Here is a 19,216-nt window from a genome sequence, read left to right as displayed (position 1 = left end):
CGGGTCAAGGTCATTGACCTTTGACCTATGACGTCATAAAAATTTTTGCTGACTCAGTTGCATATACGGGGACCACTACTACTCACGTGTACCGAAGTCTTACACGTTAACCACTTAGCTAGATCAAGCTGTGGATTTGTATATGCATCTTAATGAATATTTGGCACTTTTGAAGTTTGGTTATTTCTTTTTGTAACTAATACCAATGTCCGACGTGGGAGAAGTTTATTTTTTTTCTTGCTTTAGTTTTATGTGACGAAATTTTTATTCAAGGTCAGTGTTCTCACCTGCTGGGACGGCAGGGCGTCTTCTCTGAAGGCAATAGCAAGAGTCTCTTGGTGGAGACAAAAGGAAATCGTTAAACTACAATGATAAGGGTTGAGGAAACAGGAGAACACCTGTGATTTTTTCCAACCCTTCAACTTTCATTCCAAAATAGGTTCTTATGATTCCGGGACCCGTGCCACTTTGATTTTTCTTTCTCGGTAATTAAAACGTATTTTACAGTATATATAGTTGCATGTTGTAATTTAAAATTTAAAAATACAGTATGATATTTAATTACAAAGTACTAATTTTATTTTATCACTTTCAGCCCAACAAATGAAATTCAAACAATTCGCTCCATGGGTCTTGGTCATCAATACTGCGTCTTATCCTTTGTCTTGCAGTTAAGTCTTGGTCCTGCATTTCGTAGTTTTGGTGGTCTTTCATGCTATACAAGAGCCAAGAATGCTCACCTCATCGGTACAAATGAAGACCAAGTGTGATTTTGATTATGGTATTTCATACTATACGGAAAGCAAGAAAATACGCTCATCGCTACTTGGTGATCACCAAAGCAAGGCCAAGAACAAGATTACTATGCAATTCGTCTTGCATATCCAATCTTTATCTTGTTCTTGTATCGATGTCTTTGGGCTTGGTGAAATAAAATGAAATATTCAGTTTAAAGTCCCTCGATTCTGCACCGAGGCTAAGGGATACGGTGACCATCAGAAATGAATGAAATGGTGGAATGAAGAAAGTGGAAGGAAACAGAACCCCGAGAAAACCCACAACACGGCGTTTCTCCACCACAAAGCGTACTTAGCACAAGCTGGGATCGAACCATGGACACCATGCACCAGAGATGATCTCTCTACCACTGAGCCACCGCAGCCCTGCTTGGGGTTGGTCGTCCATATCCAATCTTTCTTTTAGCCTTGCTTAACACGTTAGCTGCCATGTGGGTCCGATCGGACCTACTGGAGTGATCTAAGAAAATATTCTTGTAGGTCCGATCGGTCCCACAATTTCTAATTCGTCGAATTGACGTTAGAATACTTGTATTGTTAAATCCTGTCTCTACTGTTATTGAACTATAGTGTTTTTATTACACATGTAGGTTTTGGTCTTTTATATTGATTATTAACGCCGCTAGGGGCGCTAAATACCAAGTAACAAGCATTTGTTGCTTTTGTGGACCCGATCGAACCTATGTTTTGCTTTTTCAGTGACATGTTAAAAATTGTAACAATGGATTCATTATTTATTCTAATTTATTTTCACAAGATGTCAGTGTCCCTGTCATTTGCTGAATTTTCAGAAAAGTCTAGATCACTACACTGCTATTACTAATGAGATCGAGTTCTGCGCATATTTCTTCGTTTTTCATTGCACAAAGATATTACTTATTAGCACTAAAAGCAAGATGAATATATCCACACTTCTCACTTCTGCACATGTAGTAATACACAAATAACTTTCTAACAGAGTTGCCAGTTCAACTGTAATTTATCCCCTTGCCCATAAACAAAATATACACAGGTGGTCCGATCGGAGCCCCAACTTTTATGCACGCGGATTCACTACCATGCCTTAGATTATGTTTCAATATTAATGTTATGTTTTAAAAATATGAAAAAAAAACAAGAATAATGTAAGTAAGTACGCTTGGCACTCTACCAGTGAACAACAAAATTCACCCTTGGCAGCAACGTGTTAAACAACTTCTAGTTTTGTTCTAAATCCAGACTCTATATTGGCGTAGATATTAATATTACAGTCGATTGGCAAAATCAATCTTCCACATTTACAAATTAAAGTACACACAAGTACAAAAATAAGCATTTTCCATAAAAACACTAGCTGCACGTGTTCAAAATAGATTTATGGCTTCTATAAAATCAATTGAAAATTGCTATTTTTAATTAGGCAGCTAGTGAAAAACAGCAGCTTTCGACTCCAGCCGAGTTTAAGCTCAACCTAAACTCAGTTGACCAAAGTGAGCTGACCCGACTCACCCCACCCCATAACCCGACCCGACAACCCGACCCGATAACCCGACCCGAGCTGACCCGATTGACCCGACACGACAACCCGACCCGACAATCCGACCCGAGTTGATCCGATTGACCCGACCCGGGCTGACCCGACCCGACAACCCGACCCGACCTGACCCGACTGACCCGACCCGAGTTGACCTGACCCGTCCCGACCCGTTTGAGAGCACTATTCATGAGTTTACTAAAAGAATATACAAGAAGCCATGATGAGTAAATCATAGCTAATGCACGAAATAGTATTACAAATTCTGTATTGGCATATTACGATGTGATCATTAGGTATTACCGTTCCCAAGTTGTAGGAAATGTAAAAAGTAAAAATGTATGTCCTGAGTGGAATTCGAACTGAAGCCCTTCTAATTAAAAAACTCTAAGATTTATACGTTTTTAATGTAATTGATAGTTCTCTCTTCGTTTGTTTCATTTACAATTTCAATATAATAGTTATTTAACACCATATAATGTAAAAAAAATCATTACATTGTGGATATACTTACCTTTTAATTGTTTGCTAGAAGAAAAGAAGAACCTTATACATAAATGTCTTACGTTCTATTCGTAGTAGGAATATTAGTAGCAGATAGAAACCCGAATAGTTGTTTTAGTGCCTCACTAAACAGCAATTTATTTACTATTAATACTGTATTATTTTAGTACATGATTGGTATTTGATCAGTGGGATCTTATATATAAACTAGGCGCTAAAACTGGAAGTTAAAAGCCAAACTGAGGAATAATCATGTTGAAATTTTATATAGTTCCTGAGAAGGATTATTTTAATATAAAAAAGACTGAGAAAGCCCCAGCGCTGACAATATGAACCTACAGGTCAACTTCAAGTTCAAATGTAAGTAATATTTCCCAGACACCTTAACGAACACGGTCTTCTGTAAAAAATGTCAGACCAAAGACATTTTTGCAGTTAAATTGAAGACAACACTCATTAATATTACATCATTGTGCCTGACAAAGCAAAAATTTAATTCATTCCAAGACATAGATTTAACCACACTAACGTTATGTATTTTCAGCTTTCAGTCAATTAAAATTGGAAGTTATGTTTGCTCACTTTTAGTTTATTCTACGACAGTCAATAATAAGTTCGAGTACAATTTATAATTAGTAATAGGCCAGATTAACAATTTATTTAAAAAGTCGTGGAAAGAATTATGATATCAAACGGTCAATACAATTATGCAACAAATTTTGCTATAGTTTATTCTCAGCCACCTTCTTCGTACATTTTTCTTCACCATGTTTGTCTTACTGTATTAAGCGGGAGTACTTCCAAAAGATTCAAGCGCCGCCTTTATGTTTTCATCATCGTCTCCCACCCTTGCATCTAATTCAGAAACGTTTATCTTATTTAGGTTATTCAGAAATCAGAATTTATGATAAACACAGTTATGTATCAAAATCTGAGAAATATTACCAATATTTTACAGTATCTTCTGCAGTAAAGCAACTAATCTCTATTATGTTATTTGCTGTTGCTACTTTCACTTTCTTCTCTCAGCTATTTAATTCTATGGTATTTCTTTACTAAACTGCACCATCCATCATCAACGTTTCCATTTCTTAGAAAGAGAAACAACTCGTTGATACATTAAAGAATTAGGCAAAAGAATATTCATGCTTGTACTCTTTTCGAGTTTGAAATGGGAAAAGTGTCAATATGTGTCTACCAGTGTTCCATATATCAGAAACTAATTACAAATACATAACCACATATTTAATTAAATATTAATTCAGTACAGTAGAGATTGATGTGTGTTTTTCGCATAACCAGTCACCTAATCAAGATTGTGTCATTGTGTATACCAACTTCTGTTAACAAGACCTTTATAATAACTTTAGTGATCTAAATTATCTTACTCTATTCTGTTAACGTGTCCTAAATTACTGTATAAAACTTGCCTAAAATAATCTGCTTTACTCATAAAGCCTACTCTATTTTACTAACCAATCCTACTTTCCATTACTAAATTCTAACCTGTGCTTCTATGTCCTCATGAAAGAACTACAAAATCCCAATACAACGTTCGTACATGTTGCATTGCTGAAAATAAACATAGATCACGAGGTGGCAAAAGAGATTGAGGGCCACAATCTTTGCACTGAACAAGCAGCTTGAAGGCACAACAATGGGTATATTGAAGAACGATTATTAGTAGAGTATAATCCACCTAACTCTGCTTGATAGAAATTGTAACCAAGGTTTGTATATATTTTGACTGTGCTGACTTACCATGCTGTTAGACTTTTACTACTTTTTCTTTGAACAATATTTCAAATTTCAAGAATTCTAAAACTTTACTGTTAGTTTAGACACTCTGTATTGTCTAATATTGCAGGAAAGATGACGTTATGCGTTGCTGTGGCACGTACTATCGTACACATATATTTGATGAGAATTTTCTATATTCTCTTTTTCCTTTAGGTATGTGATGTATATGACGAACACAACCGTTTATACGATAATACTAAATTTCATGTAGTAAAAATTTGATGTAGAAACCATTAACGTGAGTGCTCATATATATTATAATTAATTCATCTTCATAGATAATCATGGATTTTTAAGTATAGATTTTATCTTTTAGTTAATCCTGTGATTGGAAGAACAGTACTAGTCGTAATAACAGTTCATCAATATTTCAAGAACCAATTTATATTATACTGTTCTACATAGGAAATTATTTTTTTTAGATTAGACAAAAACTTAGAAACCTTTTTACTAATTCATAGGATTGTATCGTTCTTTATATTGATTATTTATTTTTTTGACGTTAAGCATAATTTCCTACTTTTTACATGTGCTCTTCTTCACTAATCAATTCAATTGAATCGGTCATTGCAGCAAACGAGCAATTGAATTATTGGTATATTTGAAATTTACGAAGGTATATCTATCATTTTCAACAATTAGGGTTCATATGAAGTTTTTCGAAAGAAAAGAGGGAGGCGTTTAAGATGTAAATAAAATTTGAAGCGACTGCTGTGCAATTTGGTAGTTTTCGATTTTGCTGAGAGTAATAGTGATAGAAAGTAAAATAAATATTATTTAAAAAATAGGGCACACAAAACTAAAGAATTTTCATTCGGTGCTTTAGTTTCTGTTTAAAAATCTGAAACAATAAATAGGTTGCAATTCAGCATATTCTAGGTTAAGGTAGTCCTAGTTTCTATTCCCTGCGGATGAATTGAACAATTTTTAGTTGTTATTCTACATAGCCAAATTTCTCGCTGCTGGACACTAGAGTTAAACCCAAATGGTTCAATCCATCACACAATTTAGAGTGAGTGGTGACAGCATTGTATTCTACTGACGTTAACTACACCTAGTGATCTATGAAGGCTATATGGTTAGGTTATTGGTGTTTGTCACGGGGCATCCTGGTTCGATTCGGGTGACAGCTCATATTTCGTTCAACACATTAGGTTGTACGAGTACTTTTCATATAAGTACCTTCATCCTTGCGAAGGTTGCTAAACTCTCATCGAAAAATTCTAAACCATTTAAATCAACTTTCGGAAACTTAATATAAAGTAGATTGAATTATACTCAGCAGAGATCGCACACAACTAAATTAAGAATGAGGAATTCTGGAATAGGTCACTACTTTCTAATGAAATATCACATAGCCGAAAAAATCTATTCAACAGGGACACAATAAACTCGAAATTAACTACAGCGTTTAGTTAGTTCAACGGTAACCATCATCCAATATGGGAAGTGAATTGTGCGTTAAATCTCTGCGAGAACATATATTGTTGGATTTCTCATGAAACATGAGATCGAAGAGAGCATTTTTATTGATCAGTTGATAACACGTGAAATCACTTACTTTCTCTTCCTGGTGGGCAAGGTAGTTGCGGATACAAAAACCAATAGTAGTTTTGGTATCACATTAAAAAGCAATTTATCTAGTACTTTATAATGTACTTCACCATGTGATTAGTATGAGCTTAGTAGAATTTTCTCTCCGTTTTACACAAACTCGGCTTTAAAGCTGAAACTTTAAAACCAAACTCAGCAAAAGCATGCTTGAATTTTATGAAGTTCCTGTGAAAATCTACATTAGCATAAATCAAATAAAGGACTGAAAATTTACCATGGAAAACCCCAGCGGCTATACTATGGATCTAAAGGTTAACTTCAAGATCAAACGAAAATGAGCTTTCCAACGCACATTAATCAACACGGCCTTCTGAAAACTTCATAGACCGAAGGGAGGTTTGTAGTTAAAAGGAATATAACCTTCGTTAATATCGCATCATTATGCCTGACAAAGCTAAAATATAATTTCTTCCAAGATACACATTTTGTCACATTAATATTACTTATTTTCAATATTCAGTGAATTAAATTTAGAAGTTCTGTTTGTTTACTTTTAGTTCATTCTACGACAGTCAATAACAAGTTCGAGTACTATTTATAATTACTGATAGCAGAGCTCAAGAAGTAATATAAAAAATCAAGCGAAGAGTTAGAATATCACTGGTTCGACACAATTATACAATATATTTTGTTATAGTTTATTCTAAGTCGTCACCCTCTTACCTTTTCCTTCTTCGTCTCGTTTTAAAGCGGAAGTACCTCCTAAAGCTTCAAGCGCCTGTTTTATGTTCTCATCGTCGTCTCCCTGTGCTGCGTCTAATTGAAAAATATTTAACTGGTTAAGGTTAGTTAGAAACAAACCTGATTTGTACAACAAAATATGAGAAATGTTCTCAATGTTGATTTCAATCTAAATTTAGTATTTTCTGCAGCTAGTTCCTCTTTCTCTCCTCAGCAATTTAAATCTATGATAGTTATTTTACCAAACTAATACACCTATCGTAATATTTGCAGTTCTTCCAGAGAGAAACAACTTGTTAAGAAAAGGAAAAAGTAGGCAAAATACTATTCTATGTTTCAACGTAAAGACTTCGTTCAAATGTGGTAAGTGGCAGTATGTGTTTATCAGTGTTTCTATATCAGAAACGAATATACAACATATTCAATGAAATAATAGTTCAGTACAACACAGATCGATGCGTATTTTTAACGCGATCAATCGTCTAAAGAAAATTCCCTTAACGTGTGTACCAACATCTGTTAACAAGACCTTTTCTTTACCAGCATACTCTACTGTGTTACGTATCATAGCCTACTCTAGAAATCTAGTCTACTATAATTTAATTTACTGAGATACACTACTCTATTCTACTAATCAATCGTACTTTCGAATGATAATTTACACTACTTTACTAATTCATGCTTCTTCGTCGTCATGAAATAACTAGAACATTCAGATAAAAACTTCATATAGGTGTCATTGGGGAAAATGGACATATATCTATACGTTTCAATTGAGATTGAGGGCCATAATCCCTGCACTAGACACGCATCATTAAAGGCACGACGATGAATGTGTGCACGAACTTTTATTAGTATGAAACTTATCCACCAAGCTCTGCTAAACGGAAACTTAAATCAAGCTTTGTATATACTATCTATTTAACTTGGTCTAATGGCAGAAACTTCCTAACGAGGAACTACATAATTTATATGGTTTACCCAACATTGTTAGGCTCGTCAAGTCTAGGAGGCTTAGGTGGGCGGGTCATGTAGCTAGAATGGAAGAAAGTAGAAACGCTTTCAAAGTCTTGACTGGAAGACCAATCGGAAAACGACCATTAGGAAGACCTAGGCGCAGATGGGAGGACAATATTAAGATGGATCTCGCAGAGATTGGAATACAAGGTAGAAACTGGATGCAGTTAGCTAAGGATAGAAGTCAGTGGAGAGCTTTTGTGAACGCGGCATTGAACCTCCGGGTTGTATAGACCATAGAGTTAGTTAGTTACGTAGTTTAACTGAGTCTATTTTTATGTCGTTAAGGAACTACTGTTTTTCTTAGAACAGTTTTGCAAAATTCCAAGAATCTCAAAATTTTATTGTTTGTTTTAACAATATGTGTTGTCCAATATTGCGGTATAGATATTGTTATACATTGTTCCTGCATGTGATATCATACACCTAGTTTCCATTTTTACTGTCTTTTATCTATAGGTATATGATTTATACGACGAATGCTATGATAGTACTACACTTCACGTAATAAGATATTTGATGTAGAAAGCATTAATATGAACACTCATATATATTAGAATATAATCTACATAGAATATTATTAACCGATTCTTACGTACATATATTATCTTGTAATAAAATCCAGTGATAGGAAGATCAGTACTAGTCGTAATAACCATTAATCCGTATTTAACAACCAATTTATTGTCTGATATTCTACCTATGAACTTATTGTTTTTTAGATTAGTTAAAAACTTGAAAACTGTTATACTAATCCATTAGATTCGCACTGTTCTGTATATTTAATAGTTAGTTTTTGACGTTAAGGATAGCTCCTTATTTTTTCGTGTATTTCGTTCACTCACCAATTCAATTGAATCGGTCCTTGCAGAAAACCTGCAATTAAGTTGTTGTTATATTTGATATTTACAAAAGTATATACATCATTTTCAACAAGTATTACTTACATGACGCTTTTCGGAGAGAAAAGAGAGAGAGAATTGTTTAAAATGCAAATAAAATTCAAAACAACTGATGTTAGTGTTAGTTTCATAGTTTTCGGTGTCGCTGAGAGTAATAGTGATACACCAGATGCCAGTTAGATCAATATTAAACCCAATCGGCATGAAGTGAAAGTTGGATGTTTGAAACAAATAACGTAAACTAAGCAATAATACAATAAATGTAACTAATGTGAGTATTGGAAATTAGTATTTTGTTGACGTCTTTTCTATATATAGTCATTCATATTAAAAGCGAAGCAACACTAAATGTGAAATTTTATAAAATTGCATTATTATTAAAATATACTTTTAAATAGGTATGAATGTGGAGGTACTGTAAGCAAATATGAGTTTTGAGTTTACATATCATTATGTGTATATTCCACAAATTCACATAGTATGTAAAAATTAATAATAATATTCTATAAGCAAAAATTTGTTGTTACTTTCAATACTACAAAAACCTGCAAATTATGGTGCATTAATTATCTTTGCAATTAGTTAAAGACATGGCTTGCAATATACTAAAATATAAATATAAATGTCTGTCCTTCTACATAATGTCATTTACAACTTCGTACATAACTTTATGCGTCAAAACCTGAATGTCTCTAATAGCCTCGATTTCGTTATCTCTAAGTATTGTTACTATTTCAATTAATATATATGTACTTTGTTAGTAGTTATAGCATTTGAATCTATTATACCATCCTCATTGGATCGGAAGAAATAAAACGTAAAATATTGTAGCAAACACATGAAACATGTAATTTCTACTTACTTCGCCTGTGCGTTGTTGGTGAACTTTTATACTGATAGGTACATCAAGTCGTTCTGTTCAGAGGTCGTAAAACATGTTATTAAGACTCCGTGTTTCAAGTCTTAGGAGGGATAAAACTACTATTTAGATATTTGTTTTGGAGATGAGCCGAAATATGATTTTTAGTCTTAAGAATAGATTACTAACAAACTTTAGGTTGTTAATGTATGGCTCTACAATAAGAAGGAAAATTATTCTACCACGATACTTGTAGTTAAAAGGAAGATAATACTCATTAATATTACATTCTTGTGACTGACAGAGTTAAAATATAATTCCTTCTAAGACATGTATTTGTTCACATTAACATTATTTACTTTCAGCAATCAGTGAATTAACCTTACACGTTATGTGTGCTCCCTTTTAGTCCATTCTACGACTGCCAGCAACAAGTTCGAGTAAAATTTATAATTACTGATAGGATAGCTTAATAATTAATTTTAAAATGCGAGCAAGAAGTTAGAATATCAAACGTTCAACAATTACACAATCTATTTTGTTATAATTTATTTTAAACTGTTCTTTTTGTTACCTTCTTCTTCGTCTTCTTGTTTTAAAGAGGGAGCAGCTCCAACAGCTTCCAGGGCTTCCTTTATGTTCTCATCTTTGTCCCCATCGGTTGGATCTAATTGAGAAATGTTAACTGATTTAGGTTATTCAGAAACAAAGAGTTATGATTTGTATACCAAACTGTAAGGAATGATCTCAATATTCTACAATATCTTCTATAATATATCCTTTAATCTCAATTTAGTTTGAAACCATTATGTTCGTCGTGGTTTGGACATCGTCCTCCCGTTACTTATTTCCGTCAGCTACTTTTACTTTCTCCCATCAGCAATTTAGTTCTATGATACTTCTTTTACTAAACTACCACATCCGTCATCAAGATTTGCACTTCTTCCAAAGAAAAATAAGTTGTTGATGGATTGGAGAATGTGACGTGTAGTCACATATTTAGAAAAAAGTTTGTTGTGAATCCTGTTGCAAGTGGTAATGTTTTGCTTATTCAATAAGAGATGGCAGCAGTAGTAGTCTTACTACTTGGTGTGCTTGACCACGCTTTCTCTTCCCCGCGGCTTTCGAGTGCCGTACCTTCGGTTTGTTCATAAGGGAAATTAACATTGGATAAGAGCAGTTGGGTCGTTTGTTAAGTGTTTTTGGTCACACGAAGTTTGATTTTGGCTTCCGTCACGCTGTGTGTGTGGGTGTTGAGTTAAAAAGGAAAGAAGAAAATTGGAGTGCATAAAGTTGTAACACGTAACTAAAAATCTAAATTAGCTTGAAACGGAATACGTTGAAATAACTTCTTTTTAACAAAAAATTCTTTAAAGGCTATCTACAAATAGGTTAGACAAAGGGATTAATTTGACAAGACCGATTTAAAAAAGGTTAATTTTTGTCCTAGAATGAAACTTGCTTAGTGAATTTAATGCAATTTATATATTCGAGATTTAAAAAATCAGGTGCTTAAATTTGTCGTTATAAACTATTAGGTAAAACTGATAAGGACAATAGAAAGATAAAGACGTAAGTAATGTTATTTGACTCACGTTTAAGAACGGGTGTTTCTTGTTAAAGTTAGTTGTTTTAATTCTCTCTTTTTGAAGTTTTGTACGTGATTTTTTCAAAACTGTGTAAGATTCTTAAAAAGTGAATTGTCATGTCTTAAAACTAATATGTTTTTTAGTAAACCAGAAAAAATATAGAACGATAAACTTCAAAAACGATAAAATATTAAAAAGGGGAGTAATTGAATGTAGTTAAAACATGTAGAAAATACAAGAAATACTTTCTTCAAATAAAGGGGGAATTAAAATTAGGATTTGTTTTTTGGATAAGAAATTAAAAACTTGTTGAGAAAACATTAAATCGCTTGAAATAAATTATTAAAAATGTAATCCTTATGCAAATTAAAAACCGGTTCATTTGACTTTAATTAAAATGAGTCGTGCCCAATAGATCCTTAAAAATTTATTAATTACTTTAAAACTTCTGAATTAATATATATATTTAAATAATTGTGTGAAAGAGTTGAATGCGAGTTGACTCAAATCGGCAATTCTCTTCTCCTATAACACGGAAGTAAGTATATAACTGCTGAGTTTTGGTAAACATTGAATTTTTAAAAACTTTTGTAGATATTAGTTGGATGTACATTGCACTGAATGTGGAATGAGAGTGATAATAAATTAAATTATAAAAGTGCTTTAAAAATTAAAAACTGAGTGAATGAATTCCGAACTAAAGATTGTTAAAGTTAATATTTTCGGAATTTCAAACAACAGTAACAGTGGAACTTTACCATTTGCAATTTGATATATTACTACATTAAAATTTGGTTGTCAAAGATAATTAATTTTACTAGAAGTCTTTTCTTCTCCTGCAATATAATAACTTTGATAAATTATAATAAATTGTTTGAAAATTAAATGTTTTTTGATTATTTCAAGAAACTACTCTTTTTATTAGATAAGGTTAAATTGTGCAGAGCATATAAGTGAATGTGATGTGTGGAAGCTATTAGATATTTTCTTGTGTTTTTCTTTTCCAGGTTAAATTGCAGTTTCCGCATTTAGGTCTTGAAATATGCGTTGCATATAAGACAGTTGGCAACATTAAACTTTGTGCTCTTTAGTTGCGAGGAAAAAAGTGCAGTTATTTTACAAAACGCGTAAGCGCATTACATTTAGCAGAACCGGTGAATTCCTCATGTATGCAACAATAATAGATGTTACTTTCCCTTACTAACCGCCAACAGAAACTGAATGAATAGGGTTTTTACAATATACAGAGTCTCATAGCAGTAGATATCTATTTTGCAAGTTTGAGTAATTTAAAGTAAAGTAAATGTTAGTCTTGATTAGAACTACGGTTTTCATTTGTATAGCAATCAGCTTAAATAAATTGAGATTTAAAAAATGATTAACAAATTAGAATTATTGCGTAAGTCGGAGTACTGTTTGAATTTTTAGTAGTTGGAATAATTATTTAATTGATTTTATCGTTTGGTAATTGCGATTGGCATTAAACTTTGAGAGGTTCTATTAAATTTGATGCTTCTAATGATGTTTAGATTAACCGTCTATGCAGTTTATGCTATTTCCATGTTCAGAGAATTCAAAAACAAAACACACACACACACACACACATATATATATATATATATATATATATATATATATATATATATATATATGTGTGTGTGTGTGTGTGTGTGTGTTGGTGAAATGAGTGTTGGAATAGAACTTCGTTTATATCCCATTGAAGGACTGAACATTTGGTCTGTAACTTTATTCCTGCCCTTAGATTTAGTAACTGGGTTTCCGTAAAAAGAAAAGGAAATCGCGAGTAAGGCTGGTTAAATGATCTCTCATGCGTGACGTCTATATGTTGGAGTCTAGTGCGAAGCAGCAGCAAATATTATGTTTTGTGTTAGTAATAAAATAAAAAATTGATTATAAATTGTTTGGTAATCTTGATTGTTAGACATTATTTATAGTAAATTTTTATATTTATGAACTTGTGTGTGATTGTATTTGTGAGAGAGTAGTTAGAAGTAGATTAGTACAATTGTATTCCGGTTGCATATATATATATATATATATATATATATATATATATATATATATATATATATTTGCAATGTAATCCCTTCTTTGATTTTTTTAAAAAAAACTTTTTTCGCGCAGCAATAAGAGTTTAGAACCTGAAACCTTCTATACTCTTGATAGGATTGGGGAAGTCGAACCTTTAATTACTTCAGATAGTGCGACTAATTCTTCAGGAATGCTTTTCGCTCAGCTAGATTAAATGAGACAGCTTATTTATATAATACTATTCTTAGTTATGATTCTGATTCTGATTCGAATGAGTTACGGCACGTTACTTAACTGTTAGAAATAATTCACATGTAGGTAATGCTGTTTCGTGATGTAGTGGCGGTCTCGGGGTGTCAAGTCATGTGCCTTACTCTGATCCTAATAGAGTTAGTTTAATGAGCGCTTATAGGCATAAAGGATCAAGTCAACTCAGTTCAAATAGGTATTTAACTAGTAATCATAAATTACGGAGGGTGAATTCCGAAACTTTGATGTCTCCAATGAAAGGTAATCCGTTTGCGAAGTATGATCAAGGAGATGCCTGTAACTTAAAATTTCCTTTTAGATCCTCCTGTATAGTTACTAATTTGTTCCTTTTAGTGTTCTCAAGGATCATGAAACAGTAGTTAAGGGAGTAGATTTTAAAATCCAAAGTATAGGAAGGTTTAAAAATGGTGGACAAAGTTTAATAACTAAAAGTAGCCAGGTTCAAACAACATTAAATCAAAATTTGTCGAAAGGAGGTTGTGATTCTAATTATGGCCAGGCCGGAAATAAAGTCAATCAGCCTTTTAAGTCAAACGTAGGTTATGCTTCAAATATTCAGAACCCTATTCAGAATTTCTAGGTAACTGGTGGATTTGGTGAACCGAATAAATTAATAGATAAATTTATTTTTGAGAAAATACCCAGAATTTAAACGAAAGGATTGGTCATTTAAAAAACATTGATTGTTCAGATAGTGTCCTTCTGTTTGAGCTTTTGATAACCTTAAATGTGTTAATAGAAAATTATGAATTTCTCTTGTGATTAACATTATTTGCAATTACAACTAAAACTAGAGGCCTTTTGTTGGAAGAAATTAGGTCATGTATTCGGCTTGAGTTGGGATGGAATGATGTTAGAAATAAAATCTTTAACAGTTTTTGTATTTGAATGCTAAGTCAAAGCTTATTTCGGAAAGAGTATATAGATGCATGATATTCAATGAAGAAGTTATGGTATTTATTAATAGTATCTCTGATTCAGCTGTAGTTTTGGGAGTTGGTTCAACTGAGTTTGATATCTTTTCCACAATTTTACATGGTATACATCCTAGTTATCGATTTAAATGTTTTGGTAATAATTGGCACAGGACATTAAATGAATTAGAACGAATTGACACATAATCTGTATAAACGTTGTAAATTAGAGTTTTTGAAATTTAATTCTAAATCAAGAAATAAGAAACATATTTTTTCAGGAAATAAAGGTAGTAATATGTTGACCATGTCAACTCAAGGTGGTTCCGGGTTCGAGTTTCGACCTTGGATAAACGTTGTAAATTAGACGTTTAATCTGTATAAACGTTGTAAATTAGAGTTTTGGAAATTTAATTCCAAATCAAGAAATGAGAAACATATTTTTTCAGGAAATAAAGGTAGTAATATGTTGACCATGTCAACTCAAGGTGGTTCCGGGTTCGAGTTTCGGCCTGATGTTAGGAAGTCAAGCTCAAATCAGGAAATTTTTTTAAGAAATTCATTGATGAATGGAAATTATGGTGGAAATAAAGGGAATAAGATTAATCAGAGTAGTAATTGTCAAAAATTTGGCAATTTTCGTCCTTCGAAACAACAGTTAGGTATGATGAAAAAAAAGCTAAATTTGGATAATGGAAATTCAAAACAAGGTTATAATTATAATAGTTATAAAAGCTCAGACTCAGATTTCAATAAACGGTCAAATAGAAGAGTGGTACTGGCCAATATTAAAGGAAAATCCGCATAATTTATTTTGGCAAAGTAAATGGTCTTCGCGTCGCCCTTTGTGTAGATTCAGGATCATCATTAAATTTTTCCAGTGAAGAGTTTTTGGACAGCAATCTTCGTAATAGGGGAGTTGTAAGTCAGCAATGTGAATCAGTTAAGGTTGACTTGGCAAATGGGAAACAAGTTATTAGTAACCACGTGATTACTCCTCCAGTCGAAATAGCAGGGATAAAAAGTACTGTGTCATTCATTGTGGTGGATAGTTTACCATGTGACATTGTATTAGGGGTGCCATATGTAACTGTGGTCAATGCCATAATTGATTTGTGCGCTGAAAAACTAATTTACAAAGATACTGGGAGATCCGGTAGTTTGTGTTGGTTAGATGATCCAGAGGTTCGAAAGACTCTAACATCGAAACATAAAGTGGTGCATCCGTCAAAATTGGTGTGCGTATATCTGCGTGGGAAATCTTATCCTTCTGGTTTAAATACTCAAATTAAGAGTTTTACCGGAGAAGTTTTGTGGGACTACCTCATCTGTATTTTCAAATTTAAATAGACCTGATAATTTATTTAAATTAGTAGTTGGTTATAGTAGTGAGGAAGTGCATTATCAAGGTGTAACATCGTCTGGATCAAAAAGTTGGTATATAGAATTGAAAATAAGCGTAGTGTGTCTTCGCAAACTGTGAATGATTCATGGATACGTCGAGTGGTGGACATAATCATCAGAGTGAGTGGACAGATAGTTTTGAGGAAGAGTTTGAACTTCGTTTTAATAGATTTCCTCTACAGTTACGTGGAGAATTACCAACATCGTCGAAAACTCCCATTCAATTTAAGCAAGAGTCTGTAAAGAAAGAAGACGAGTATTCGGATGAGACCGACTGGATTGAAACTCATGTTAGAGATTTTATAAATGAAATAAAATCTGAATATGCTGGCCTATTAGTAAAAGAATTGGGTGTCTTAAAGGCTATAAATGTAAATTATATTTAAGGGAAAACCAATTTATAAAATATAATCCTTTTCCAGTACTTCGTGATAAGCGTGAAAATTTTGTTAATGTTATTAAAGAGTTGGTTGAACAGAGTGTTCTAAAAGAAGTAGACCATTCAAATTATGGCAGTACTTACTTTATTGTTAAGAATAAAGATGGGTCTTTTCGTTTAGTTGCTATCTACATGAAACTTAATAATATCTTGGCAGATTACTTATATCCTATTCCTAACACGGAGGAATGTTACTGGGTGTAAATTCTTTAGTAAAATTGATTTATTTAAGGCATATTTTCAAATTGAGGTAGATGAGGGCAGTAGAGACCTCACTACAATAGTTACACCTTTTGGATCTTTTTAATATTGTAAATTACCCGCTGGAATAAAAATTGGTTCGAGTGTTTTAGCCAAATGTATGAGAGATGTTTTTGGGGATTTAGAGGATAAGGGCGTTTGCTCTTACTTTGATGACGTCTTGCTTGCCCACGAAACAAAAGAAGAACATAGGAAAATAATAAGGTTAGTTCTTGATCGTTTGCAAAATGTTGGTCTTACTATCTCTCCAACTAAATCTTTTTTCTTTAAAAAAAGTGATTGTATTTAGGGTTCGTTGTTGATGGAAATGAAATTCAAATGGACCAGAGTAGGATTGATGAAATAATAAAATTACCACCTCCTAAAACTAGAAAAGGAGTTCAAAAATATGTGGGTTAATGAAATTTTATGCTCGATTTGTATCTGGTTCTTAAGATATTATTGCTCCTATCTCTGAACTTAGATCTGTAAAGAAAGCTTTTGCTTGGGGTAAGTTACAGCAAGATGCTTTTGATGAATTAGAAAGATTGTTTTCAGAAAAGGTTGTACTAGAAAGTCCAGATTTAAATAATATTTGTTATTCATATAGATTCTTCAACTCGTGGAATTGGAGGGGTAATTTCATAAAATACTGAAAATAATGAATTGAAACCTGTTGGGTTTTTATCTAAAGGGCTTTCGTAAGCTGACCGACATAGATAGATTTATGAACTGGAATTTATAAGTTTTGTTAAAACTATTCTACGTTTCAGACATTATCTTTTCCGAGAATTTGATATTTATAAGGATAATAGGGCGTTAACTTGGTAAACTAATAATCCTAAAATATTTCTAAAATACGGCTCAATGGTTGAACAATTGTTTCAATTTTCTCCTAAGATTCATCACATTGGAACCAAGGAGAATCTCATAGCTGACGTTCTTTCAAGTGTGTATGACCCTTATAATTTTGAAAACCAAAATGAGATAGTTGGACTGCATCTTCTGAATAAATATATCTCTTGTATAAATATTTGGAATTTGCCATACCTTAAAGAACCACTTCAAAACTATCAACATAAGGATCCGCAATTGCAGTATATAATAGAAAGTTTTGAAAGAGGAAATCCTGTTGAAGGTTATGATTTCCGTAATGGGTTTTTGTTAAAAAGAACACGAGGTGTAAGATTATATATGAAGATTGTTGTTCCTTCTGACTTAGTCATATATCTTACATTATTTACACCAAGAAAAATTCACAGGGGCATTCTGGGATGCTGAGGACGTTAAGAAAAATCTTGAAAAGTTTACTTGGGACCAGGCAGTTGATGATGTAAAAAAACTATGGTAGATCTTGTGAGTCTTGTCAAAAATCTAAACCTTCAAATGTAGCAAAAATGGGACGTTTAGGTTCAGTAGTAGAAACAAGCGTAAATGCTAATTGGATGATAGATTTTATAGGGCTCCTCCCTAAGTCTAATGGGTTTTCCTTCATACTAATTGTTGTTGATAATTGTTCGCGTTTTGTTATGCTTGAAAAGTTAAGAAAATTAAATTCAAAATTAATCTGTGATCGCCTTTATTCCTTGTTCATAAAGTATGGATTTATTGAAACTAATTCAACGGATAACGCTTCCGTCTTTACATCGAAAATATATGAAAGATTTTAGTTCAGCTTGGAAACACATTAAATTGAGCCCTATCACCCGGAGGCGAATACTGCTGAACGTTATAAGAAAAATTTGAAAGTGAGTATGAAATCATATTTCGCTGATTGTCAAGAATGAATTTGTGTGAACATGAAGGCATGAAACAGATCCTTGAGAAATAATTTTAGGTCGTCCTCTCCTTAGTCCATTAGAAGCTAGATGGAAAATATTACATTCAAACATTGACGGGGAAATCAGAAAGAGGTTTGGATGAAAGCTATGGAGAACATGAGAAAGAGTTGGCAAAAACGTAGAATATTATTAGAGAAAAATAGAAAGGAAATAAATCTTGAAATTGGAGTTCAAGTTTTGATTAAAAATCATGCAAGATCTTCCTTAAAGGATAAATTTGCCAAGGGTCTTTCTTATGTATGGTTGAGCCCATTTAAGATAATTCGTTTTTTTTACAACTAACACTTTTTTAGTTGAAGATGTTTCTGATGTTAACATAAAAAGAATTGTCCATGTATCTGACGTGAAAGATTAGTTCCTAGAAGAAATTAGAGTCGATTGAGTTGTGCTCAGATTTGTAAAATTACTATTAATAATACAGTTAAGTTGTAATTATTTACTGATACAAATTATGTAAAGGGTAAGGAATAAAGAATAAAAGGTTAAGTTTGATTCCTTCAGTATTAGTCGTAAAAATGTTATAATTCTCATCTCCGACCTATCCAATAAAGTTAAGTTTATGTATATAATAATGTATAAATATTTTGTAAATATTTTTATTATATTGTTCTTAATATTTTCACAGAGGCTGCTCCTTGTTGAGGTGTGAGGGTTCTAGTCATGTATTCATTTCCTGTTTGTTTCTCATGTGCTTGTTAATTTGAAGCTGATGCAGAATTACATTCGCCTCATTGTATTGGTATCTTGTGGAACGTTTTATTAAACTTGGTACCAAGGAAG

At 32.7% G+C, this 19,216-nt stretch overlaps 1 protein-coding gene and 1 long non-coding RNA gene across 4 annotated transcripts in view; one reads left to right on the top strand and one right to left on the bottom strand.

Moving 5' to 3' along the window:
• The window catches only part of LOC145683719 (uncharacterized), a 101,870-nt gene that overhangs the window by 45,400 nt on the left and 37,254 nt on the right, over positions 1-19,216 (top strand). The window lies entirely within an intron of this gene.
• Positions 1-19,216, bottom strand: part of LOC145683579 (uncharacterized) — a 65,849-nt gene that overhangs the window by 29,848 nt on the left and 16,785 nt on the right. The window contains exons 3-4 of the mRNA XM_081754925.1: positions 10,262-10,354; positions 6,892-6,984 (exon numbers count right to left, since the gene is read on the bottom strand). Coding sequence (XP_081611051.1) covers positions 6,892-6,984; positions 10,262-10,354 — 186 coding nt within the window. The remainder of the gene's footprint in view (positions 1-6,891; positions 6,985-10,261; positions 10,355-19,216) is intronic.

Source organism: Thermobia domestica, chromosome 4, assembly GCF_964235325.1.
Source record: "Thermobia domestica chromosome 4, izTheDome1.hap1.1, whole genome shotgun sequence".
Taxonomy (NCBI): Eukaryota; Metazoa; Arthropoda; class Insecta; order Zygentoma; family Lepismatidae; genus Thermobia; species Thermobia domestica.
Note: the sequence above shows the minus strand (reverse complement) of the source record. Positions and strands in the feature narration are given on the sequence as shown.